The 27,334-nt window shown below is 37.4% G+C and overlaps 1 protein-coding gene across 4 annotated transcripts in view; it reads right to left on the bottom strand.

The window, feature by feature from the left end:
* The window catches only part of CNKSR2 (connector enhancer of kinase suppressor of Ras 2), a 214,287-nt gene that overhangs the window by 107,925 nt on the left and 79,028 nt on the right, over positions 1–27,334 (bottom strand). For all 4 annotated transcript variants that reach the window (XM_034074520.1, XM_034074521.1, XM_034074522.1 and 1 more), the window contains exons 6-8: positions 19,032–19,151; positions 12,382–12,441; positions 7,704–7,772 (exon numbers count right to left, since the gene is read on the bottom strand). In XM_034074520.1, coding sequence (XP_033930411.1) covers positions 7,704–7,772; positions 12,382–12,441; positions 19,032–19,151 — 249 coding nt within the window. The remainder of the gene's footprint in view (positions 1–7,703; positions 7,773–12,381; positions 12,442–19,031; positions 19,152–27,334) is intronic.

Raw genomic sequence — 27,334 nt, 5'->3', positions numbered from 1 at the left:
TCTCCTTACCTTTATCTCCTTCTCTACAGTGTACTAAAATTTTCAGCAATCTCTGTTAGAATGAAGATTATTAGCAGCAGAATAATACCTGCCTGCCTTTCCAAATACAAATAAGTACCTGAACTTAAATAACAGTAAGCCTTTTAACCTGTTCCTATTAGACAAGACTAATGTAATATGTATTCTGTTCTATAGGCATCAACAGTGTTAACAACAGAAAAATTCAATTCTACTTACTATCTTCTAGTTATGTTCAAATCACGCATCTCACATATGAGAGACTAAGAAATTTTGAAAGAATTATATTAACTGTAAAATCCACTATGAAGAACACACTGTTAACACTGTAATTTAAATTGCTTGCAAATGCAAATTGTAGTCAACAGCCACTACTATAAGGGCATGAAAATAATTTTTATCAGGACTATAAACAAAAAGTTTTTGGCCACATATTATCTTTCAGTATTTCCGTTGGAAATATTAATACAATTTACAGCACCTCTTAAAGGACTTTTTTTTTTTCCTATGGAAACACCACCATATAAGGAAAAAATGCAAAATATAAAGCAACTATACAAAATACATAAATGAAAATGCACCATCTCCCAGTATGTTCTGTGCAAAAAGATAAATTCAACAATTAGATCACAAGAATACTCCACAGAATGCTACAGCAGTTTCTAGCAGATACACCCCCAAGAGTATGGTCATGACTACAGCTTGCATAAAAATACTTGATTTGGCTACAGACTCAGCAACTTAGTGATAACCAGCGCTGAAACTATGAAGGCCCACCAATGACATCCACAGAAAAAGACCACTGGTACTGCAGGGGAACTCTTACTACAATTACACTGCTTCTAAAAGTTATATTGGTGCCTTCAAAGTTAGCCTAGGTGTGTATTCCCAAACTGTAGTCAGTGTTGTACAGAGCAGTCTATGTCACCAATAACAAAAGAACTTTTTTTCCCCCCAAAGAAAATTCATGACAGAACACGACAGCCTGCTGAATTGCGTATGTTCATCTCATCACATGAGTAAAACACAAGGGCTCAGTAACAGTTGTTCATTCTGGGGTACAGCCAGGACAGAAAAAAAATAATAATTCTATGTTTTTGAGTGACTTATGGGACATAGCAAATGGCAACAGGTGACCAAGATCACAGTCAGTTGGCAAGGGGTGCTTTTAGAAATATAGTGTCCGGTCACTGAACCCAGGTCACAGTTAAATGAGAGGATGGGCATCTCCTGTTGCACCAGTTTCTTCTATTACTTCCTGAAAGGACTACTATAGCAATCTGAACCTCTCAGTGCTTGATCGTTACATAGCTTCATCAATAGCATACTAATTCCACTGATGAGGCTTAACATGCCCAGCTATGCTGGTTTGGTCTGGGATACATTTAATTTTCCTCACAGTAGCTGGTATGGGGCTGTGTTTCAGATTTGTGCTGGAAAAAGCACTGGTAACTCAGGGATGCTGTCATTGCAAAATAGTGCTTACACAAAGCCAAGGTCTTTTCTGTTCCTCAAACCACCCCACCAGCAAACAGGCTGGGGGTGCACAAGGAGTTTGGAGGGGACACAGACAGGACAGCTGACTCTAAATGATCCATGGATATCGCACACCATATGTTGTCATGCTCAGCATATAAAACTGAAAGAAAAAGGAGAGGAGGGATATTCAGACTGATAGCGTTTCTCTTCCCAAGTAACTGTTATGAGTGATGGAGCCCTGCTTTTCTAGGGATGGCTGAACATCTGCCTGCTGATGGGGAGTGATGAATGAAATAATTGGTTTGCTTTCCTTGGTGTGTGGCTTTTGCTTTAGTTATTAGACTGCCTTAACCTCAACCCAAAAATTTTCTCACTTTTACCCTTCCAATTCTCTTCCTATCACACCAAGGAGTAGGGGAGAATGAGCAAGAAGCTAGCTGGTGCTTAGGTGCCAGCTGGGCTTAAACCACAACACCAACATGTATTCATCAAGTACTGTAGCATACCATAACTGCAGTAGAGTGGAGGTCAGGTCCTCTGGAGCACAGATCAAAGAGCACACTGAAAGTGGTCAGTGTCCAGGTCACAACCAAACCTGTCACTCACGAAACCTGAGGTAGTAAGGAGTAGTTTCCACAACCATTTATAACTTACGAGTGATGCTGTCAGTGTTCCCTTTCTATTTTGGGGCACAGTCAACCAGGTTTAAGCTTTCAGCTAAGACAAGCAGGTTGATTTTAAATTAAGGTAGAAGCACTCACATAGTTAAGCTCTGTTATCATCCAGGAGACAAGTAGCTGCTGAAAGGCAGCACAGCATGGCCGTCTGCTGCAACTGAACTAATTCCACTGGCTGGTGACACAGGTGTGTAGTTAAGCGTGAAAATTTCATGAGGAATGAACAAAGGGAAATTATTTAAAGTTTGGCAGAAACATGAAGCAGCGTGGGTTGGCCAAGCTTGCGCTGCTCTAACACAAGATGCAACAATGACTTGTTTGTTAGCTGATGTGTCGTGCCAGAGCTAGAAGTATAAGTGGATGCCCACAATGACACAGCACACTAGTTATATAAAAATGAGCCTGTGCTCATCAAAGTGGTGGGTTTCACACATCAACTTTGAGCAAGCCCCAGGGATCAATGGAAAACGAATTCCATGAACAAGTGCATACAGAATTTGTTACCATGGGGAAACAAAAAAATCATCTTCCCTCACACATTTCATTTCTGCAATATTACAGTTCCCTGACATATGGGTTATAAAATAATTTATTTCTGTGTGTATTTGTACATCCATGTAGAAAACAAATCATAAGCAAAACCACACAAAGACAAATTCCATGTTAAATGCAATTGCAAATTCACAAGATTTTTCCTTTTGAGAAGATCTTGCCAATTTATATCTTTTATCAGTATTACAAAGCAGTTACGAAGACTGCAAAGAAAGAATAAAGAATTAAACTGAAATTTTGAGAGGACATTTGGAGGACGTACTACATTTGTCAAAATCGAAGTATGGCCCTCATATCCTGAAAAACTACAGAAGGTTCAACATAGAGCCCTGCAGAGAACTTCCATTGCATTTCTGAATACACCTAAAAAGCGTTTAGATGTAAATCCCACCTATCTTTAAAATTAAGTATCAATGTTAGCATTTATCAAACTATTATAAACAGAAGAAACTCAAGGATTTGGAAAGGATTAAAATTATTACTTGGGAGCTATTACACTATCTCCTCTTCCATAACAGCACATGCATAACAACAACAGAAGGAAGCTGAGCATGAGGCACCTTTCTTTTGAACTTCCATGATCTTGTTTCAGTGCTCTGTTGCTCAAGTCAAGCATCATAAGTGAATATACATATTATTTTAAATGAAAGATGTTGTTAGTGGAAGTTTTGTTGTATAAACATCTGATGTGAAAATCTTGGGCAGACAATGCTGTCCTCCCCCGCATTGTACTCTTCCAGCCCACTTACCTATTGAGTCTCTTCAAAAATACTATTTCCTTCAAGGCCAAGTTAGTAAGGCCTTCAATGAAATCTATATTCAAAAAACCCTAGCTTGGATCTGAAAGAGATACTTCTAAACAGCGAAGAATAAACAGAAATATTTGCAATGCCATTTTTCTACTTCTAGGTATTTTGGTTTGTTTTTCCTAAAATAAGAAGACATCTACTGCAGACTCTATTTGGATGCACATACTCAAGATTCATATGCATCCCAATTTCAGCATTTCTTACCAGCTGTAATTTGTCAGTTCCCCACAGATGCTGAGAGGTTCTGTGGAAGTTGAACTCAATTGTACAGTGAATCTTAAAAACCTGTTCCTTACTTTTCTAAGCAAAGATTAAGTTAGTGTAAGGATCTAGAAAGGTATCATAGCTTTCTTAAGTGTTTACCCTTACAGAAAAGCAAGGTATGATATTGTAAATGCATCTATCATGTTTCACAGGAATTTTGGCAAAATGTCCGCAAAGTTTTTGCATTGTAAATCCAAAAAGAATTGGCCCACAAGAGCCTGTAGGAATTTTCACATCAAGAGACACCATATAAAACCTAGGTGTTATCTACACGCTACATGATTCAAAAAAATCCAATTTCAATGGTAACTTCCAGGTCTTAAAAACACTGAACATAAAAGCTTCTCCATGAAACGGATTGATAACTGAGCATATTCACCTATTTTGCCAAATTAAACACATTTTTTTCCATAATCTATATGATGAGTTCCAATGAGTTTTAGCAACAAACACAAATTTTGGGAATCCACATGTCTATTGGATGTCATAGCATCCTTGTATTAAATCTGTAAAGTCCTATCATACTTGTTTTAGAAGTAAATGCAATGTGCCAAAAATGCCTCCAAAATAAAGAAACTATGCACAGGACATTACACAGAGTGGCCTTTTATTCAAGAATCCTACACCATCCTTAGTCTATACCTTCCTCTTTTCTGCTTGGAGTATTTCTTCTACTGCTTTATCACTGACACAACCAGAAAGTGTACTGTGAACAGTAATAATTCATGTAAACACTAATACTGTTTCCTGACCTTTCAGTTGGTTGAAAGGAAGACTATCTTGTGGCAAAACACACTCTTGACTTATATATAGGCAGAAACATGAGTACTGCAGCACAGTGCAGATTCTGAACCATCTGGATGACTTTGGGTTTTTGTTTACATTGGAAATATTTTAAACAGACAGGCTTTTAAAGAAGATTAAAGATGGAATTTATAGGGAACTTTAAGAGAAGACAGTGCCTAAATCCTTTGAATATTAGAGGGGAGTCATGCCTCTTAGATATAGAGCTATTAAAACCAACTGTATTCTGTAAGGCAAATGTGCTGCAGAAGATTGATATAGCTATCTAACCTCAGTAAACCATAATTTAATGGACAATTTTCTGAACACTAACTTTTCACTGACTTTAGGCTTAATCTTATTTCTTTTAATTTTAAAAATTCAGAAGATATTTACATTCCAGACATCCTGTCAGCAACAAGTGGAATACACACTGTTGCACGTTTTCGATCAATGTAGCAAAAGATCAGAGTAATCACTTGAAATCCTTTGATTTCACTGCCAAACAAATACTGTGAGGATTAAGCACCACTACAAGCAAGCAGAGGTTGTCAATAGAGAATTTAAATTTTTTTGACACACACTATTAGGGTATGTATAATAAAAATCACTATAAGCAACTTAAATATTCTCCTACTTTGTCATGCTGCTTGTTTGAAACTGAGCTTACTGGAAAAAAAAACCCACAAACCAACAAAAAAACCCAACCAAAGAATCCCAGCTGCTTCTCAATTATTAAAAAGTAATTCTTTAAAACCATGTCACCTAACAAATTGGATTTTTTAACATATTTGTGTGGAATGGAACTTCTCCTCCCCGTATATTCATTCTTTGAAATACAAAGTACTGAAAGCCAGGTATTAAATTCACTTTAACAAATAGAATACACTGGAATAACTGAAGAAAACACAGTAAAAAAGTTTTAACTCTAAAATTTAAATTTCGTTGGTTTTTTTTAGATTTTGATTCTCCAATTACAGGACATTACCTAAATAACAGCAACATGTGAACAATAATTTCCTGTGGCATTAGATCTTAAAAAAATTTCATCATAGTTGTTTCTATAGTCAATACAAGCGACAACCTCTGACAAGTTACAAGGAGCAACTTGAAAATCAGATACTGTGTACGAAGTATGAAAAAAGTCAATAAAGACAAAATATAGTATCCTCAGAATTATTTATCTCCAAAGTAAGAATCACTGTAGGGAATAATACCTCTTCTCCCCAGATAAAAGAGATTATTAGAACTGGACAGTAAAATCCTTATGACAGGGGCCAGAGTACAAAAGGACTGACTTAGACTTTTGTTTATTTTAAAAATATGTCTGTTAAAAAATATGTCTACATTAAAAATATTTCTAAACCCCTTACAATATCCATAGAAAAGGCCAAACATTTTTGCTCTATAATTTGGAAAGTGAACAAAGTGTGCCTTTGTAAAGGTAATGTGGGAGGTGCTATCACATTTCTAAGAGAAAGCTTGCTGCCTTTCACTGTGAAAAAGCAACATGAAAATACAAGGAAGTTACTTGCATAATATAGCAGTGATGCCCAATATTTTAATTATATTGCTGATGCAACAAAGCAAGAGCATAGGCAAATGTGTGATTTAGTCTATTACTATATGTATCCTCTACACCAACTTAAATTAAGTTTGTTTTAGCTCCCTATGGTCCTTTTTCCTAGAATTACAGGCAATTCTTTCTTCTGTACATCTCAAAATACCTAGCTTCACTGATACGAAAGCCAAAACCTACATTCAAAATTCCATCCAACTAGGTAAGAAAGCCCATCTTAAAGCTTGTCAAAATGTTTTTATGATGAGTGATAGTATTAAGAACCTAATCTTTCCACCACATAAATGCACTGTAGATGTTCCAAAAACCCTAGAAAAAATACCTAGTTGATTGGAAATTTTCAAGTTGACAGGACAAATTTCCTGATAGTAACATCAGTATTTGTTAGAAAAACTGAATGCTTGTTGATGTGTTTCTTCAGGTATTTAAACATTTTGGTAGCTGAAAAAATAATGATCTAAATTTTTTTTCCCTATTAAACTGATATTGTAAGCTCTCTTAGTGCTGGAAAAATCAGGAAATTAGTCATCAACTACACATGTAAGTAATCATGGGATACAATACTTTTGAAGGCCAAACAGTATTGACATTCAACCTGATCTACTTAGATTTATTAGACTACAGTGTATAGCTCAAAAGATTGCCTCTCATCAGTTAAGTTCCACATATGTACAGTACATTTTATACCAAATTAGCTGGAGGGTATACTGAAATATTACACTAATTCGTGCAGAAGACCTGACGTGATGTACAATAGCCTAAAGCTAGAAGTGGAACCCTATGGGAAATGGCAAACAGGCTTTTAACAAATGACTGCTGTATTAATAATGGCAATCTAGATACTTTTTTGTCAAATGAATTAACTGCTAAAGTAATTTGTAAGGACACATGTTATTTATATCATATATTGACTTTTGCTACTCTTAAGAAACCTTATACTTTGGAAAAAGAATAGCTCTTTTTTATATTGACAGTCTGCTTTTTTCTGTTCCCAAGCCTTACCTTACAATAGGTTATTTTAACAGTTCACCAGCCCTAAATCAGCAGGAACTAACATGCATTCGTTCAAGAGTAGTTTGCATGGCATTAGTTTTCTTGCCTATCATATGTGAAAGATTTGTTTCATCTTAACTTTCCAAGTTTAAAAATCCGTGTTTAAATTACTCTAACCACCCTAGACACACTACAGGAATTTTACATGCTTTTGTTCTCAAAAAATCGTGTTCTACACATTCCAGTAGGTTTGCAACTCCCTGCATTCCTTCGACCCACACCTTCTACTACACTAAACACAACTGGGTAAGCAGGAAACACCCTAACATATCTCCCAAGCCACAGCTATTTAGTCTAACTTCTTAGCTTCAGTGATACTCAGAGGATCAGGGCTGAACTTCAGAACTATGTGGTTTCAGAAGAGAAAAGGAAAATTTTAATACTAGAATTAATAATAAAAACACATTTTTCTACATATTTCTTCTCTATGCATGCTGATGTGCCATGACACCTCTATCTCCAGTTGACACAGAACATATTTATACATACCACAGTTTGGTGGTTAACTTGAATCACTTCATCCCCAGCATGGATTTTCTTGCACCGATCTGCAGGTGACTGAATTTAAAATAAAAGAGATGATCAAGAATACAGTTCTTACTCGTCATCATCTCTCTTTCAGCAGTATGTTTTCTAAGCTAGGTAAATCAGGTTAGATTGATAATGACATTTTACTGTGAAATAAAAAGTTAAATAAATATTTAATAAATCAATTCATTGTTATTGGAGAAAAATAATCTGTGCTACTGTACACAATACAATCAAATACAAAGAAAGGTATGAATATTTTTTTTATGAAAGGATAACAGAGTCCTAAGGATTTCTTCTCAATTTCATTCTCCCAAAAAGAGTGCTTTAATCTGCCTAACATCTCTTAAAGCCTTGAAAGCCAAGCTTTGGCTGAATATTGAGCCTATCAAGACTAACTGGCCATTCTTCACAAACAAATTTCAAAACTTTGCCTTTTTATTTTTCAATGTTTCAATATGTTGCAGGGAACTTCAGTAGAAGAATGTTCTTCAAAGAGAGGATTAGGTTAGGTACCAACTAGGAAGATCATGTAAGTTACATGGTAACTTAGTTCTGGATCATTAGGGTGGAGGAAATGCAAGCAGCACAAAAATCCTACAAAGATCACGCTTTCAAAAATAAAAGTATTTTCGGTTTTGGCTTTTGCCTCAAAAAACGCACCTCAGTGACAACACAATGCAAACATAAAACCCATAATAAAAAACCCCAACGCTCCTCCATAAACTGACATTCCCACAAAACTCTCCCTTCTATATTTACCGTAGACCAACTGTTTTCTGAGGCAAATATTCCTATGTTTAGAGGAAAATAAGTTCCTTCAGCTTTTCATAGGCTGCCAACACTTTGATTTTTCTCTCAGTACTGTGACTGCCAGTCTATGAAGGCACTTAATCAACTTAAAGGTAGACAGTGAGACTGGCAATTTGAAAGAAAACAACCCAAGTTGCTCAGAAATAGGTTTCTGAAAACCTCCTATGAATTTTACAGAAATGAATGAAATTAAATTCATTTTCAGATGAAATAACAGGTTGTCTAGAGAACATGCTCTAGGCTTGAAATGAAGACTCTTTGTAGTAGCCTACATACTGTATCCTAATTCAAAATATGTCCCATAGCTTCACCACAACTTTCTAGTACAACTGCATGTAATTCATGGTCTCAGTCAAGGACAGTGTTTAAAGGGGAGATATCCAAGAGAAACATGAGGCTGAGGTTATCACTGACAACTCAGTCCTGGGAGACATTGCTCAGAATATCCTAAATCAAGCTGGCTGATGATTTTACTTGCATAAAGAACAGCAGCCCTGACTTTTTGGCACTACCCTAGCATTAAAAGTGTTGCCTGAGTGACCTGGAGAAAAATTTTAACACTGGTGATGATGTTGTAATGATCTGTATTTTGCCTGCCATTTCACTACTCATACTTACTTATTCATACCTCTGATAATCTTTATAATCCTCCTATGTAATACTGCTATTTTAGCTCACATGTAGTTATACCTAAGACTTTCAAAATGTAAATGCAAGTGAATCTTGTGTAATTACCCTTGAACTCTACAATATAAACTTCCTCTTGTATTAACTTCAGCACTTGCAGCTTACATCTGGACAAAACGAGTATTTTGTGCAGCAGTGTGACAAGCCAGTAAAATCTGGTCTGAGAATCTTCAAATTGGAAAAATCTATTTAAAAAAAACCTCATTGCAATTGTGGCTTGAACACACTGCAAGGTGAGGCAAAAATCATTTATAAAGGAGTCTCAAGGTTATGGTCTTATTACAACTCTTGTTTCTTATCCTTTTTCCTCCCAAGTAATACACAGAGACCTTGCCATAAAGGAACAGTACTTTTTATCATCACTGTTTAAGGAAAACAGAAGAGAATCTATAATCTTTTTTTCTTTCACAGATGTATCTTTAGCTTGTAATTTATTAGTTCAACAGGGAGTTGAACAACAGATGGAAATACCTGTTACTGAGGATCACACATACAAGCTATCCAGAATCTGCTTAGGATTTATTCTTCAGAATAGATTTAGTTTTGTTCTGTAGGCTAGATGTTGTCATTGTCCTATTCCCTCTGTACACCCACAATGTCTGAAAGACTAGTTTAGATCCCATGAAGTACATTTGCTACATGCTTAGAATGGAGAAATTGGTGTTATTTTTCTGAAAGGTCTCTCTTCCCTGAGATCTAAAGGGCAACCTACAAACTCAGTGCACAGTAAGTGGGGATACTGGAAGCATCCCTTCAAGGTCACATTCCTGCTGGAGATGCATTACATGCTATTACTTTGGAAAGTACTCTTTCCTATTGTAAAACCAAATTACAAAATCACCTTATTTGAAGAATACATTTTCTTTGTGATGTGAAAGAACCTCTCCAATGTGGTCTAAAAGGGCTACTTAAGAAGAAAGCTGTAATCTTTTGCTGGACCAATATACCCTTTGGATTTCTTACTTATAAACAAAAGAGAGAAGACATAAACCAGAAAGCTCAGCTTGCTCTAATGCTACAGGACCGCCAGAGAGAAGCTCTTATGGGGCAGTGACCTGTGAGGAAGCCTGCTCTCTCACAATTCAAGTTTCAAAGCTGATTTGAACTGCTGTGCTGATGTGTTGGGAGAGATGGCTCCTAATGCTGAACAGCAAGATTCAAACTAATGGGCTTTGCAGGTGGACAAAACCATTTAAAATGGCAAACAGAAAAAGCAGAACTATGGTTTCAAAAACTACTGGGTTATACTCTGTTACATTAATGTTGCTAGCACTGCTATGCCAAAAAGACAAGTGCTTCTCTGTGATCTTGCAGGAAAGCCTCAGACAAAAAGTCTGCCAATGTCTCAATTGGAGGAACAGAATTGGAAAGGAAAAGGCCATAAAATTTTGTTCAAAGGAAAGAGAGTTTTGATTCTTACTGTTTCCTACAAGTTAACTTGTATGACAAGTAGTAATGTCAACATCAACAGGTCAGATTACACCTGCACCGTCATGACCTTGCTCTGGCTATGATGCTTTGATGTTTATTCTCCCATCTATCAGAATCATACCTTTTATTTTTTGTTCTTAAAAGAAGCATCTAGCAGCTGTGTGCTTAAAAGACACCTTACTTTCTCTAAAGTGTTGCTCATTTTCACACATGCTTTAGCATACAGCAGTTTTTTCCCCTAGATAGCAGACTGCAGTTTCTCAGTCTGCTGTGAGCACCTCCAGAGTGTTAAACAGTCAGTAACAACAGCAGAAAAGTCATCACGAATGAAGCTTCCTGATGTGGCTTTAAATTATATTCATGAATCACAAAAGATAAAGAGTTTTGAGGGAATGCATTAAGATTTTATTTTTATCTTTGCCACTGGGAAATTAAATCCGATATTAGTAAGCCATGAAGAGAGATGGTTCTTGTTTGAGTCTGAGAGAAATCCAACTGTAAAAACCATCCTCTTTCTTTCTTATATTTTCTAGCTTAAGTTCAAGTATGGTTCTGTTGGCTTTGTTTAGTTTTACTGATTTAACTGATTTTATCTGTGGCTATAAATCAAGCTCCCTAGATTTTTCATTTCAAGGTTGAAATTCCTTATGTTTTCCTTATTCTGAGACTGGTGGCATTCACACAAGTTCTAAATAAGTATTATCTATTGTATATAAGCCATGAATGTCCTGCCCACAGCAGAAGAAAACAGAAAGAAGAAAGGCTATCAGATGGCAGTTCCTATGAAGGGATGAAAATAATATTCCTGTTTTATTTGGGATGCTAACAGAACCTCACTGCAGATGAGATGTAGCAGCTGTAAATACCGTGTAGGCAGTTTGCACTTTCCACAGCACAACACAGTAGCAGAATAAAACAAACATTTCTGACAGCTTCATTTTCAGAAAATGCCATCAAAATCTTTGAAAGGAATTGCCTAAATCATTATGGAACAGTTCAGTGTTGTTTAGTTCTTGTTCCATGCTCATTGAAGATTATGGCTAGAACATTTTCCCCATAAAATGATCAGTTTGCTCACTTCCTAGCTTATAGCCAGATCTCTAAATATGGTGTACAAGGGAAAGAGGTTGTATTTCAAAGTAATTTGAAAAGTACTCTGTTTTTTGTGCTGTTTAATACCTTCAGTGAGAACTAGACCACCGGTAATAAGTGTTCCTTTCTATAGGCATTATTCAGAAGTTCATGCAGAAATGTATGGTTATTTGTCAATGTGGAGGATGTCCCCATTTCCATGCATTTATTTATCGCAAAATAAAGCTTGATAGATGGAAAAATATAAAAGCTCTTTGTATAAAACTGCAGCAAACTCCAGCATATCAGCCTATACATAATAAAAACATTTATCTTTTATTCACAGAGCAAGGCAGCTCCAAGACAGTTACGTCCCATCTTGATCAACTGCAGAATTTTAGATGTCTTGCAAGAACAAATCAAAACTGTTTCTCCTGGTCGTCAACTGGAAACAACTCTTTCAATTCTGAGGTAAACAAGCACAAGCGTTTCTGCTGTCCAACATGCTATTGGTCCTCAACAGCCAACTAGCACACTTTCACAAGCAAAATGTAGTCTATAGCAAAGGGAAAGCATAAACCACAGGTAAGGTCAAAAAGGCTTCCAGGCCTGAACATACAGTATTAACAATACTTACATTTTCTGTTGTTCCAGTAATTACATGGAGACCATCATATGTTGATTTAATGTACATACCCTAAGAAAAAGACATCATGGGAAAGAATTTTTAAAGTGTTTCACAAACCAACACCATCCAAACATAACTTGCACATCTCTAAAAGAAAAGACTTTTTTTTAAAAAAAAAAAAAAAAAAGATTTGTGGACTTTTAATATATGCCATGAGGAACTTGTCTCTGGATAGGAACGTGTTTTTTGACACACTTCAAGAACAACAGCCCAAATTAGTCTGGCCCTAATTAGCAATAGCAAACTACATGTTTGACCACAGTCATCTCCAGAAATACTCCCCGGTTTTTCCAATACTACAAGTATAACTTCAACTACAAATATAACAACACCTGATTACAAAAAAAAAACCAAAACAAACCAGAATAACTAGCAGCCTTAGAGTGATCCGTTTTGCTTTGGAAGGTAGAGAAGGCTTTGAATGATCTGAGTCTCTGGTAGGCAATGCTGCAAACATAACTTTCAAACTGATAAACCAATGCTCTGAAGAGCCCGCAAAACGTCTCTAAGACTTTGATAGCCTCACTCATCTCAGTGAACAGTTCAGCTGTAAAACTCAGTGACAAAAACTTAAACATCAACTTTTTTAGCTATTTCACTTCTTTCCAAAAAATACATAAATGGGGGGTTAGCCTATGAACAGACAGAAGCTCCTGCATGGGTAGTATGAGACAGTGCCTCAAATCCTTTTTTTCATGAAGTCACAATTCAAGCATTTTAAAGCATCCACTAAGACATCAAGAGAAGGAAAAAGGAGAAATAATTGGCATACCCTGAGAGTTCAACAACTTCTGAGGAATCTCCTTTCCCACAACCAATTTACAGAAAGCAGGTAAACACTGAAGACTAGAGTATATATTCTCTCCATAACGTACTTTTTTTTTCTTTCAACAAGAGTGTCCAAAATAGTCTGTCCCTACTTGAACAGAGTGCACTCATTGGTGATTAAGTGTAGTAAAGAGGCAAAGAAGATATATCAGGTTGGACTAACCTAACTTGGGACCAAAACTCACAGACATTTTGGTAGTAGGAAGAAGAAAGCACCCCCCACTTAAAAGAAGATTATATCCCTAGTAAAAAAAAGGGACTTTATGAGTTTCTTAGGAGAGGGGTCTCAAAACTAAACTCCTATTTTGCTCTACAAAATACACAGCAGTAACGGCATCAAATACAATTGTCATGTTAGGTTGCCACAGCTAGTACAGGACAAAGCAAGAATTCGCTTGTTATTATAGAGATAATGAAGCCCTTGGCATCATCCTTCAACTCCCAGCTCCTCTATGAACCTTCAACAATTTTTTCATTGATTGCCTCCACACACACAGTTTCCCACTTAACCTAGTTATATCAAATATACAATGGCAATTTCTTATACATTTATCCTCACAACACCCCTGTGAGGTAGGGAAACACTAACATGCACTTTACAGACAAGATAATGAGCCACACAAGAAGCTGAGATCGGTTGGTATCCGTTTTTTGGTACACATACCTACCCTCAAACCACCAAAAATCAGGGCCTAAATTCCTCTCAGGTCACTCAAGTGACCTGACCATACAACCTGTAACATGGGAAGAGGTAAAATCACAGTGACTTCATGGTGACAGAACTATGAGCCAGGGCCCCACACAGAGCAATTTCTGAAGAAATCATGTCTTTGCTTTTACTGACAGTGCATTACTGCTTTCAAGTTAAAGTATCAGGGTGAAATTGATGGTTACACAGTGTTTAGTTTTGTGCAAAGCATTATTCTGAAGGATAGTAAGGTCATCCAAGTGTGCTATCATGGTGGAATACAATTTGCATCCAGTCTCGTCTTTTCCACAATTTAAATCCAACCTAGTGTTTTCTACAAATTTAAAAGACTTTGAAATAGCAATAGGAAGAAAGAACTTTTGTAGAATTTTCCTTGAAGGCCAAGATCAGGATTATGCACACATTAGGAAAGAGTGGGAAGAGTGAAGGAGCAAAACTCCCACCCCCACCCCAATTGTATTTATTTCACATGTGTAAAATTCATAAATGTTACACTAGTACCATGACATATTAATTTTGCAAGAGCCAGCATAATCCTGCTTACAAAGCAGCTTTTAAAAGGGGAGAGATAACATTTTGTAACAGAAAGATGAGCTACCTTTTCACGCATGTTCCTCCACTTTTTAAGTGAACAATATATGGGAAATAGTACAGAGAAGAGAAATGTTCCTGGCTTACATTGTTTGATCTGGAATGCACATAAGAATACCACAGATGTTTAGAAGCTTTTCCCTCTGCCTTCCTGCAGCTGCACAGTATCAATAGTACTTTTAGTGATCAAGAATACATGGGGGATTAGTGTGTGTGCTATTCACTTGTACTGAAACAAATTGGCAGATACACATCTTAGGTATCCAAAGATAACGCCACAGTCCCTATGAATTTACAAGAACAAGTTAGGTGAAATAAAAGGAAAGATAATTAAAAAACAACCGTAAGGTAACCACCTTCATAATCAAGATCAAATGTTTGCCTAGATTAAAGATGGGGTAACTCTTGCTTAATTCAGTCAGAGGTTTTCCTGATTAGTTTTGCGTAGAAGTCTAACTTCAAACCAATCATTAAATTTTATCTTGGTGTGAACTATTATTCAGTTAAGGATTAGAAAAGAGAGAGACCTTTTGCCTTTTTCTGATATACTTTTAACATATTTTATGCAATGCTGGATAGAAAAGAAGATACCAATACCATTTATCACACACACATAACTGAGCTTTTACTTCCACTGTGAAACCATCTTAATGGAGTTCCCTCAAAGTTTTATGAGCCTCCTTTAGCCCAAACAGTTCTCAGAATCTCTTTATAAATTTTTCCCAGCCCCTCCAGTATTTCAAACTAAACAACTCAGGAGAAATATTAGGAACACTATTACACCGGATTCCTGAAAAATATTTTTGAGATAGGGAGTGAGCAGTACACCTTTTAATCAGCTGCCACACCCTGCTGTATCTACAGCTTGTATTCTATTGCATGATATTTTTTACATTACAGGCTCGTTTTGTGTTTGAGCAGGCAAAGAGGAACCTAGAACAATCATTCTAATGTCCTAGTGAATTCACCTTTGCATTTCTGAATCTTGCAAGCCAGGTGAATAGCTGCAACTTGAAACCATATCATAGTACCTAAAATGACTAGGATTAAAATGATAATATGAACAGAAAAAGATTGAAACTCAAGATTAACCCCTGCCACAGTTCTCTAATATTCTGTTCTGTTAAAACTAAAGATAGAATAGAAACAGACTGTTGAAGAAAAACTTCCAAGGGAAACTTGGTTACCTGCTTTTGTCTATCAAAAGGAAAAGGTGCAGTATTGTGCTTTTTTGCTCATGCATTCACTGTTTTCAGCCAAGCACTAATTTTTTTAAGTCTGTTTCATGGCAAAATACGCTACTTAAGCTACTCAGTCTTGTCTCTTTCTAGAATATTAGTGTAAAAAAAACATAAAATTAAATTCTGCTTACGGATAAAGATGGAACAACTTCCAAGTCTTCAAAAAAAAAACCCAAAAAGGAGCATGGAGCGTGCTGGTGACCGCAAAGCTGACCACATTCATCCATTTTAGGCCTTTAAAAATAATTTTCTACCCTGAAAACCCCCTTTTCACCCTTACTTCTTAGCCACTGCTGGCCGTATCTCTTCCACAGCAACACTCACTGAAGAGCACATGTATGCAGCCAGTCACATAACCACACCTTGGCAACAGACGAGAGATAGAGATAAAAAACCAAAAAAGGCAAAAATAAAAAAGCAATGCCAAAACCCACCCATAACATTGCTTTACCCAGTAACAAGAGTTTCCCTACATCACACCCTAACAACATTTTCGGCTTGCCAGGTTATTTGGTCTGGTTTTCTAATAAGTGTTACCTAGTTTTAATATATGTAAGACATTTAAAATACTGTGACACATTTACCTGTTACTTCTGCATTAAGGTATTAGTCTGACAATTCACATTTACCTCTGACTGATACTTACGTATCCACAAGAAAAGACCAAACATCGTGAAGGAACTATTTGTGCTGATCAAAACATTCTGATAGTGCTCCAAGTTGTTTCAAGTTGTAAAAACGCCAACCATTTTCTTAATTCCATCATATATTTACCATATGACTTTAGGGAAATAGCATTGTTTTCCAAACTTTTTATTTCCTTCTCTTCTCCATTCCTTTTCCTCTCCCTGATCTACTTTAGCTTCTCAACTATTAAATTTGTGACAAGTTAGATACTCTGTTTATGCTGGGTGACAAAAAAATCTTCCCAGTTAGCTGCCATCCTTGTCCTTGTCTTTCTGCTTGAAACCTTTCCACGCTTATAGATTTTATTTAGTGGTTGGTAGAGCCAGCACAGAACTGTCACGTGGGTCAAAAATCTAGAAGAAAGTTGACAATAATCCATTTTTCCACCTCCATCATTGCACAAATACTGAAGAAGGTCCAGAAGTTATAGAGCTTCACATTCATCCAAGTGTTCCTCAAGTGCAGAGGATATTCACAACTCCAAGCTCCACCATCAATTCTTAAATTTACAGACTTAGCACTCAACAGGACGGTACTGATATCACCCACTGCATCTTAATTGAAAAACATTAGTTCAAAGCCCAAACAAACAGAAGCGAAACAACTGAAAAGCAAGGCTTTTCTTTAAAGCACCAAGAGCAACCTGACAAAGATGATAAAATTGGCACTGTAAAACTGAAAGGTATGACATTCATGCTTCCGGCACAAATATATTGTCCTTGGTGCCTGCTCTAGAGAGCTCACAATCTAGAGGAGACAGCACAATAAAGAGGCAAAAGAATAGTGGCATATAGGTAAGGATGAAGGGGAAAAAATATGACTGTACCAAAATAGCACATATCCTTCTAAGGCTTGTATACTGCACAGTTGGCATTTTCCATTCTTTAAGAATACATATAATTATTTTTGTGACAATGACATGGTAATCCTTAGTCAGCACCAAGTCCCTGTTCAGTTGCTTCATAAACAGATGTTAAAAGAAAAAGACCTGTTTCAAAAGCTTCCAGTTTAAACAGACAAGACAGACAGGGGGTGTAAAACAGAGGCACAGAGTGGGAGGAGATTCTTTATCTCACCAGCTACCCAGCAGGAACAGACCCATGAAGCACATTCTTACTTACAAAAATACCACTCAACATTTTTCAGTCACTGGGGCTTAACACCACCCTACACAAAGACTTGAAACAGGGGAAAAAAGCAAAACCAAAAAAAAAACCAGTCATGAGACAGAAAGGAAAAGAAATAAATGTTCAGATAAAAAAGGACGAAACTCCAGAAAAGGTGATCAAGAGAACGGAGAAGCAGATCTCTTCATTACAGTAAAAGACAGGATTTCAAAGAGTTGACTGCAGTGAGCTGGTGAGAAAGAGTTAAAATTATAGGAAAGAGGGAGGAGAGAATCCATGAAAAGCTGAAATCCTGGAGAACTAGTTTGAAATGGATTCAGAGATCAAAAGAAAGCCAGTGGGGGATGGGAAAACAAAAAGAAAAAGCAGACTAAAGCAAAGGATGGGGCAACATTTACTCACCTATATGTTTGGGGGGTTCTCATATTTTAATTGTGATTTTCCAAAAAGAATGGATAATTAATCTGGTGTATGACTGCTCTAAATACCTTGGCATACCAAATTTGTAAAAAAATCCAAACCAAATGCCAAAACCCAACAACAATCAACCTACAATCCAAAATGCTCTTCAAAATAATACCATCCAAACAACTTCAAAAACCTGCTGCAAAGAGTACAGCACTAATCCTTATTCAAGAAAATACAATGAGAATAAACTTGGACAGGACTTGAAAAAGCTATTTAATTAGGCAAAAAATTATTAACTGGTTTCTGATCACCTTTTACTACCTCCAAGGATTGTGGGAAGAGATATTATTAGTGATGTAAAGTCATACTGCTGTAATTCTCACCAGTGTTGTTTTTTAACATGCAGTGGTTATTGGATACTTAAGTAAACAAAAGATCAGTGGTCAACTCTTGAACATCAAACACAGGATGACTGCACTGCACTGAGCCTTTACAAGCACCTGATTAAGCATGCAGAGTTCTTGCAATAAATTCAATAAGCTACTTCTCAGCAGCACTGTAGAGCACTTGAATAACTTATAAAATAGCATTATATCTCAGAGATACTATGAAGCATATTCCAGAATTTGACAGCTTTTGTGTATAAGCCCACGCAAACTTCTTGGTTGAGTTCATCTTAGTAATTTAAATCCCTTCAGACTTCAACATCCTAGAACAATCTGAACAATTTTTCAGAAGCTGGTATAAATGGCAAGAACTTCTTGCTCATTTCTCCCTGTTCTCTAAACTCTTTGCATATATTGGTCAGCCTTACAAAATACTTCCCTGTTAGCCCAGCTGCATGAGAAAAGGAACTAGCATGACAAACTATTTTCAAACCATTTTCAGACTTCAAAATAGAAAAGGTTAAAATCTCCTCTTCTCTTCCATTTATGAAACTTATGGAAAAAAAAAATAAATCACTTTCTCATCCTGGATGATGGGTTTGATTAACTGCGTACTTCTTACCAGCCCTTCACTTGGCTTGATGTTTGTAAGCTGGATCACTTCAAGGTGGGCAGACTGGGAAACCAGCGGATCAGAAGAGAGTGAGATAATGTGATCACAGACGCCAGAGAGAGTTTTACACTAGGAAAGAAAAAAAAGTCACAATAAGCATACCACTGCTAACTACTCACATATCAACCTACAACTTAAATCACTGCATTTTTAAAGTACATGCTAAATCACATTGCTGAATCTACAAGGCAGAGGAGATGAAGGAAAAGGGGGAAAGGCCTCACTCAACAGAACCATACAAAATCACTTCTCTGTGATGACCCTAACAGATGCAGGGTCAGACCAGGGAAGAACAAACAGAGAGAAAAAAAGGACTGCCTGAGCTGCTCCCTTGTGCTCTCAGGGTTAGATGCCCTGCATCTGAGCTCTGCTCAGGCATGCACAGAGCGTGTGGTAAGCTTCAACCCTGCTCTCTGCACACAGCTTTCACAAAGACATTAAGTGCCCCAAAACACCTCTAATTTCCGTTGACCATGCAGATGTTCAGCACAGATTAAAATCAAGCTCTTAACAATGCTGGATAACTCCCATTAACTCTGAAGTTTATTCTATACTAATAAAATTTGCTAATCGACTTTGGACTGAGTTTCTCACATTCTACTGCTGCCAACCATGATTTACTATTGCAGGTATGAAGATTACAATAAATAACCACTTCACTATGGGATAATTTTTAAACCTGTTATCCTTGGCAGCCTCTTCACAGCAAGATAGAAATAAAAGTTTTTAAAAAGGATGTGACTGTCAAATAGGTTCTGTGTATCTCCTCATCTCTCACTCCCTGAACACTCTCGTCTCAGAGGCAAGGAAGCTGTGATTTTTTTGCTATCATTATCTCATATGTCACTAAGCAGGCGATTTTTGAGAGGTTCAGTGTTCTCTGTGAAATCCCCTTTCAGCAACTAAAAGTGCTTTCTTGGTTCAGATTTCCAAAGGTGTGTTTTGTCAGGGAATTCTTGGATTAGGACATTTTTCTGGTCCCATAACTGTGGGTACCTCCAAAACCAATTAAGAAGCAGCTTAACTGCTCTCAAATTCAAAATATGAAAGCAAATCAGTTTCCTCAAATGTCTGAAACACAACTGCACACAAATGCTGAATCAACCACTTTTTCAAGATTGCAAAGCATACTTCTTAAAGAAAAAAATGCCTACAACAATGCTACAGAAAAATAATATAAAGCGGATATAAACTCCTTGCCAAATTAACATTGTCATTCCAAATGCTGAAATACAAATATTTTAGGTAAAAAGAAAGTAAAAAAAATCAAATAAAAGTAAAAAAAAAAATCCAGTGACAGTGAAATCTTAATCCTGTTACAGACCATTACACTGGTAATTTTTATTTTCTCCTCTTTATATTATTTACAGTTAGAAATTTAGCTGTGTATATCAATGGCTTATTTTACTAAATGATACTGTTTCAAAGTGAATAAACAGATCAGAAGCAAATAGAAAACATAACAAAATATAACAAAACTTATGTTACCAACATGACCTTTGTTCAGAGATAATATTACCTTCAAGCATAGACACACACATACACACACCACCCCCTCTGCTTTATCTGTATTTCATGATGCAGGATCATTACTGAAAAAAGGAAGTCAGGGAATACATAAAAGGGGTTAAGAATGATTTGTACTTTATCTGAATTAGGAAGAAGTTAAAAAATAAACTGTATTGCAAAATTCAGCTTTTACGGCTTTTTGAACACATGAAAACTGCTCTGACCTGACATTTTGAAAGGAAAAAAATATATAAAATTCCATAATAAAAATGAAGCTTAGATTTCTTTTTATGTGTGTTTTCAGATACAATGCTGGAATGTTATTTGTATTTTCACAGTAATCACAGAACAGTTGAGGCTGGAAGGGACCACCAGAGGTCATTTAGTCCTGCTCAGGCAGGATCACCTAGAGCAGCTTGCTTAGTATTGGGTCCAGACTGCTCTTGAATATCTCGAGGAAAGGAGACCCCACAACCTCCCTGGCAACCTATTCCAATGCTCAGTCACCCTCAGAGTAAAGAAGTTCTTCCTCACGTCCAGGTGGAACTTCCTGTGTTTTAGTTCATGACTGTTGCCTCTTGTCCCATTACCTGGCACCACTGAGAAGAGTCTGATCCTGTCCTTTTGACACCCTCCCTTCAGATACTTATCCACATTGATCAGATCTCCATGAGTCTTCTCTGCTCCAGGCTGAACAGGCCGAGCTCCCTCAGCCTTTCCTCATATGAGAGATGCTCCAGACCCTTAGTCATTCTGGTAGCCCTTCACTGGACTTGCTGCAGGAGCTCTATGTCCCTCTTCTACTGGGAAGCCCAGGACTGGACACAGTACTCAAGGTAGGGCCTTACCATGGCTGAGTAAAGAGGGAATATTACCTCCCTTGACGTGCTGGAAGTGCTCTTCCTAAGGATACCACTGGCCTTCTTGGCCACAAGGGCTCACTGCTGCTGCCTCATGGACAAGCTGTTGCCCACCAGGACCCCCAGGTTGCCCTCCCGAGAGCTACTTTCCAGCAGCTCACCCCCCAGCCTGTGTGGGTTGCTCCTCCCTGGGTGCCTGCACTTGCCTTTGTTGAATTTTGAAAGGTTCCTCTCTGCCCACCCCTGCAGCCTGTCCAGATCCCCCTGATCGACAGCACAGCTCTCTGTGGGCAGCCACTCCTCACAGCTTTGTGTCATCAGCAAACTTGCTGAGAAGTCCCTCTATCCCTTCACCCAAGTCACTGATGAGCAAGTCAATCCTGGACCCACTATTGACCCTTAGGGAACACAAGTAATTATAGGTCACCAGTTAGAATCTGTGGCACTGATCACAACCCTTGAGACCCGCCATTCCACAGCATTCAATCCACCTCACCATGCACATGTCCAGCCCACAGTTCCCGAGCCTGCCTATGAGGATGTCATGGGAGATGGTGTTGAAAGCCTTGCTGAAGTCCAACATCAACTGCTCTCCCCTCATCTATCCAGCCAGCTGAACCATCGTAGAAGGCAGTCAGGCTGGTTAAGCTGAATTCATGCTGACTACTCCTGATTTTCATGTATCGTGTTACTGCACTGACAATTATAGAAAAATTACTTTTAGAAAATTACAGAACACTCAGTTCTCTCCACACGCATAGTAAAGAGATCTAAAGTATAAACCATTCTCTGGTGATGAAACCTGAATTTTTCATGTATCTTTAGGTTTGTATTCACCCATATATTCTTCCTATTTATCTCATCTAAAACTACTGAATTTATGGGTTCCTTAGCAGTTTCAGAGGAACTTCTCTTTACAATGAATTAATGTATGATTTTTTTCTCCTATTCCCAACTGTTACATTGCAGAGAGATGCCAAAACACACAGAAAAGGAGCGTTCTTATCACCTAACACAAGGTATGCCATTTCAAGTTCACAGACGTAGCTCCTCAATAAAAAAAGAGTCCTTGGCTGCCTTGACAGATGATGGGAAAGGAGTGAGGAAAGTCTAGGATGTGGCATGGAACAGAAGCCTAAACTGAGATACATTAAATAGCTCCTTAGAGCAGCTGTTCTCCCTCTGCCTCTCCATGAGAGGGGTACAGACAGTCTAAACAGTAAGCCTATGGAGATCAGCATTCCAGAATGGTTATATTGGTTACAATCTTGAAAAAAAAAAGTAGTGTGAATATTCCCTAGAGGAACTTTGGGAATACTGGATGCCAAGTTACTACAATAAAAAAACCTGCCATATGCTCCTATGCATTTCTATAAGATTATTGTCTTTTTGGTCTTGCTATTTTCTTTCCTGCAAACTGCCGTCCAACAGCACGGTATCATGCCCATTCTAAGCACAATAAATGAGCCACAGCAAAGTCTCTAGAAAAGATCTGGCAATGAGAGGATGCTCTTTCAGACTGAGGTTTCAAATTCTATGACCTTTCCAAAACCAACTGCTACAAGAAAATATCTAACAGAAGCTTGTTTGTGTTAGAATACTTACAGAATCTTATAAACTTCCCTTAACTACATTTAAATAATTTTAGTTAAATACTCCTTAGTTAAAGAGTTGGATTGTAAGTAGGATCAACTGTCTGCTGGGGTTGTGTGAAAGGCAAATTTGCATGAATTTTCATTTTCTGAGCTTAAGCAGAGACAGGACAGCAAGAATCCCTTCATCATATAGCAACCTCTCCCCTTTGGAAAGACAGAGCACACAAGGTCTCACTGGAAACATGTTTAGAGGCTGACACAGAAAAAATAACACATTTTTCCTTGCCTTTACTCTCAGAAACATCTTATTCACAGTTTTTTTGGTTGGTTTTGTTGTGTGCTTCTGTGAAGGATGGGAGAAGGAGGAGGAGGAGGTAAATTCAGCTCCAGGAAGATATCGGATCTTGGATGGTTCTGGGACACATTCATATGGTACAGCTGTGACAATATACAACAGAGTTTAACCAGTGGTTCTGAATGTAGTTACTGTGCAGTTCCTGCCCAGATTACTATTGTTGAGTTCACTGGCCAAGGTTTTTTAATATACCAATCAGAATAAATCAGCATACAGAAAAAACAGCCTTTTCATCAGGAGCAGGTTTCCTCTCCATTAGGTTTCTTTATGGAAAAAGACCCTGGACCTATTCAGTGGATCAGGAACTTTCATAGCAAAGATGCTGCCACATGGCACGGGAGCAATGTTAATTTAATAGTGGCAACATGCTGAATTTAGAAAGTTCCCAAAGAGAACTGTGCTCCTCTTCCCAAATATTTCACACTGTGGCTCACCAGGTTCATTCAAGCAACAAACCTGCCTAAATCTAAAGTTATGTTTGATGCTACTTTCAGCTTGAATAAGTTTTCCCTAAGGTCCCCAAACTCCGCTGGAGCTTTAACCTTGGCAGATGCAAGCCAATTTTACAAGTTATGTAGGTGCAAGAAATACAGGAAGGGCTTATTATTACATTGCTGTTATTAGAAAAAAGTTTTAAAATTATTATTTTGTTTGATGGGAATTAATAGACTCGCATAATAGTGGCCACTCAATTCATTTGAGTGTAAGGACAGCACCCAAAAAGTGCCCATTTGCTACTCATTTTGCTCCTATTTATGACTGCATTATTTCTCAGCATAATAATTCAGTACAAACTGTAATGTAGACATGTATTTTAGTTTCACTAAATAAGATGACAGTACAACTCACCTTTTCTCTCATATGGTAGTTACATCTCATTACTTTGTAAAACTACACTTCTGTTTATGAACACATTGCTAATGAGATCAGGATCCTTTATCTTTTGTAACTGTTGATTACCTGCTGCAATGCAGTACTAGCTACAGTAAGACTTACAGGAAGATGAGCATCCAATTGCTCTTACAAAAATCAGGAGGCATTAAAATTGCCCAGCCTTTCTCAAGCTCCACTCAGCTTTCAGTGTGCAAGCTATCTAAACAAAGAGAAAGGATTTGGCCAGGCCAAAATTAAAAAAAAAACAAACAAGTTATATGAGGTTAACTGAGAGAAATCAACAGATTAGATTTTTTTTTGTCATACTGTCCCTGTTCTCACTATAAGCCTTACAGCGATGACTTCAGTTCTCTTTTGCAGCAACTCTTCACTGCACTTTATTAACAAATTCTCCTCTCTGTTCAGTGACAAACTTATAATTGCAGATTGAGGCTGCACCAGTCTTTACATACAAAGCTAAATGATTCACGGGAGGACGAAAAATATCACTACACAGCATCTAGTTGTTTGGTAGAAATACAAGGGGAAACATTTTCTTTTTTCCATTCAGCAGACAATTAATTTATGCTCCAGAGCATGAAGAATGAAAGATAACAGTTTCTACCTCTACTTTTGGGATACATTGTACCAATTTTTAATAGATTTTTCACCATTGCTCCTTCTTTCAGCCAGGAGGATAAAGACCTAAAGGTGACTAAATTAGAATTACACCTGTTCTGACTGTCTGTGGCTACTTCAATTTGTGTTGGGAAAATGACTGTGTTCTGCAGCAGAATGGAAGTACCTAGGTGTCATGGCTAGCTTCAGAGGCTTCACCGTGGCCTTTCATCAAATTGTTCATCTGTTTTCTGCTCAATTCAAGCAGCTCTAGGGTCACCAAGCATTTCCAGTCAAGCAAACAGATTCGTATTTCCTCCTCTCCTTAATTTTACCCAGGATAGTGACGAGGATTTAACCCATCATGCCAAGTGTGGGCACTTGCAGTCCAGAAAGACAACCGTATCCTGGGCTGCATCAAAAGGAGCGTGACCAGCAGGTCGAAGGAGGTGATCCTGCCCCTCTACTCTGCTCTCGTCAGACCTCACTTGGAGCATTGTGTACAGTTCTGGTGTCCTCAACATGAGAAAGATATGGAACTGTTGGAACAAGTCCAGAGGAGAGCCACGAGGATGATCAGGGGACTGGAGCAACTCCCCTATGAAGACAGGCTGAGAAAGTTGGGGCTGTTCAGCCTGGAGAAGAGAAGGCTGCATGGAGACCTCATAGCAGCCTTCCAGTATCTGAAGGGGGCCTACAGGGATGCTGGGGAGGGACTATTCATTAGGGACTGTAGTGATAGGACAAGGGGTAATGGGTTGAAACTTAAACAGCAGAGGTTTAGACTTGATATAAAGAAGAAATTCTTTACTGTTAGGGTGGTGAGGCACTGGAATGGGTTGCCCAGGGAGCTTGCGAATGCTCCATCCCTGGCAGTGTTCAAGGCCAGGTTGGATGAAGCCTTGTGTGGCATGGTTTAGTGTGAGGTGTCCCTGCCCATGGCAGGGGGGTTGGAACTAGATGATCTTGAGGTCCTTTCCATCCTAACTCTTCTATGATTCTATACTGAAGCATCTTGGCTCAAACACATTTCCAGGGCTGAGCACAAGAAAAACACCAGCCTCCCCTGTCAACTCTCTCACCCATGTCATTTGAATGAGGGTCAGAATGCCAATAAGACATGTCGGCATTCTAGGTTAAAAGTAAGAAAAAAATGTCTTGGCAATGTTAACTTTAATCTGCTTGGGAAAAAAAAAAAAAAAAAAAAAAAAAGAAAATCCAAAATCTCAGTTAGTTAGAACTTTAAAGACAAATAAACTTGCTACATGAGCTTCAGGATGAAGTCTAACTAGTTAGCTTAAGCCAAACCAAATAATTATTATTCAACTGATTTTAGTCCAAAACATTTGTTGTACCATAGGGAATACATCAGGGACTCCAGCACTTTTAGAACCAATTAGCCCTGGATTTGCTTTTGTATATACACGGAGTTTAAACAACAAACTTGATCTTATTTTAGATGCAAAAAGAGAGGGTTTTATTACAGTGAAGTTTGCTGGGCCCAATTTTTAAGGTACCGACTATTTAAAGGAAAAAGGTGTTAACTTTTTCTTTAATAAGACTAGAAATTATGCCTTTAACCATGCATTTTTTGTCAATTACAGTTCTATAACAAATATTCAAATACAGTAGGCAGGAGTGAATTATTATAACTGCGGCTTCTTCAAGGCTCTTAGAAAAAAAAGAGAACATTCTGATCCATTACTTTTCTTTTTCAGTTTAGTAACTCTTTTTTATTTTAAATAGCTCATTTGTTTTTCAAAAACTCCTGAGTATTAACTTCACTCTGCAGTTCTATTTTCTATAGTTTTCCATCTCAATAAAATGGTGAGGGTTTTTTTCAGGTAAAAATAGCACAATTTTAATAAATGAAATTCCTCATGAAAACATTCTTTTTATAGAATTAAAATAAAAAGAAAACTCAGTTAAAACTTATTATTCATCTGACTGATGCCTGGCTTCTATTTTCTATAATTAGCACTTGCTTTGCTCTTACTTTAATACTCTTCTGCTTCACATGGATTAATCTGAACTAGATATTTCCATCATATATAGCCTTGAACAGCTGGATGGAATCAATGAATTATTCTTCAAAGATTTTACAGGTCTATTCAGAGTTTTGCAACAATTAACTTATAACTCCCCAAATAATCAGAACTGACACCTTTTTTTAAGCTGATCAGTTTTCCATATGTTTTATCATCTCAAGTTAATCAGTATCAGGATTCTAAATACAAACTAGCAAGAGCATGCTAAACTCCAATTTTTAAGCAAACACCACACCTATGGCTTATCTTTTCATATTTAGGCCCACTGTATTTTAAAATCTGTTCTTCTTAATTTAGCATTTTCCATTGACATCTACTTCTGCTGGTTATTATTTTCTGGTGATATTTACTATCGATATTAGTTTCTATCTATATAAGTTACTACAACAATTAT

The sequence above is a fragment of the Melopsittacus undulatus genome, chromosome 2, assembly GCF_012275295.1.
Source record: "Melopsittacus undulatus isolate bMelUnd1 chromosome 2, bMelUnd1.mat.Z, whole genome shotgun sequence".
NCBI lineage: Eukaryota > Metazoa > Chordata > Aves > Psittaciformes > Psittaculidae > Melopsittacus > Melopsittacus undulatus.
The sequence above is the reverse complement of the archived record's forward strand: the minus strand, read 5'-3'. Positions and strand labels throughout refer to the sequence as shown.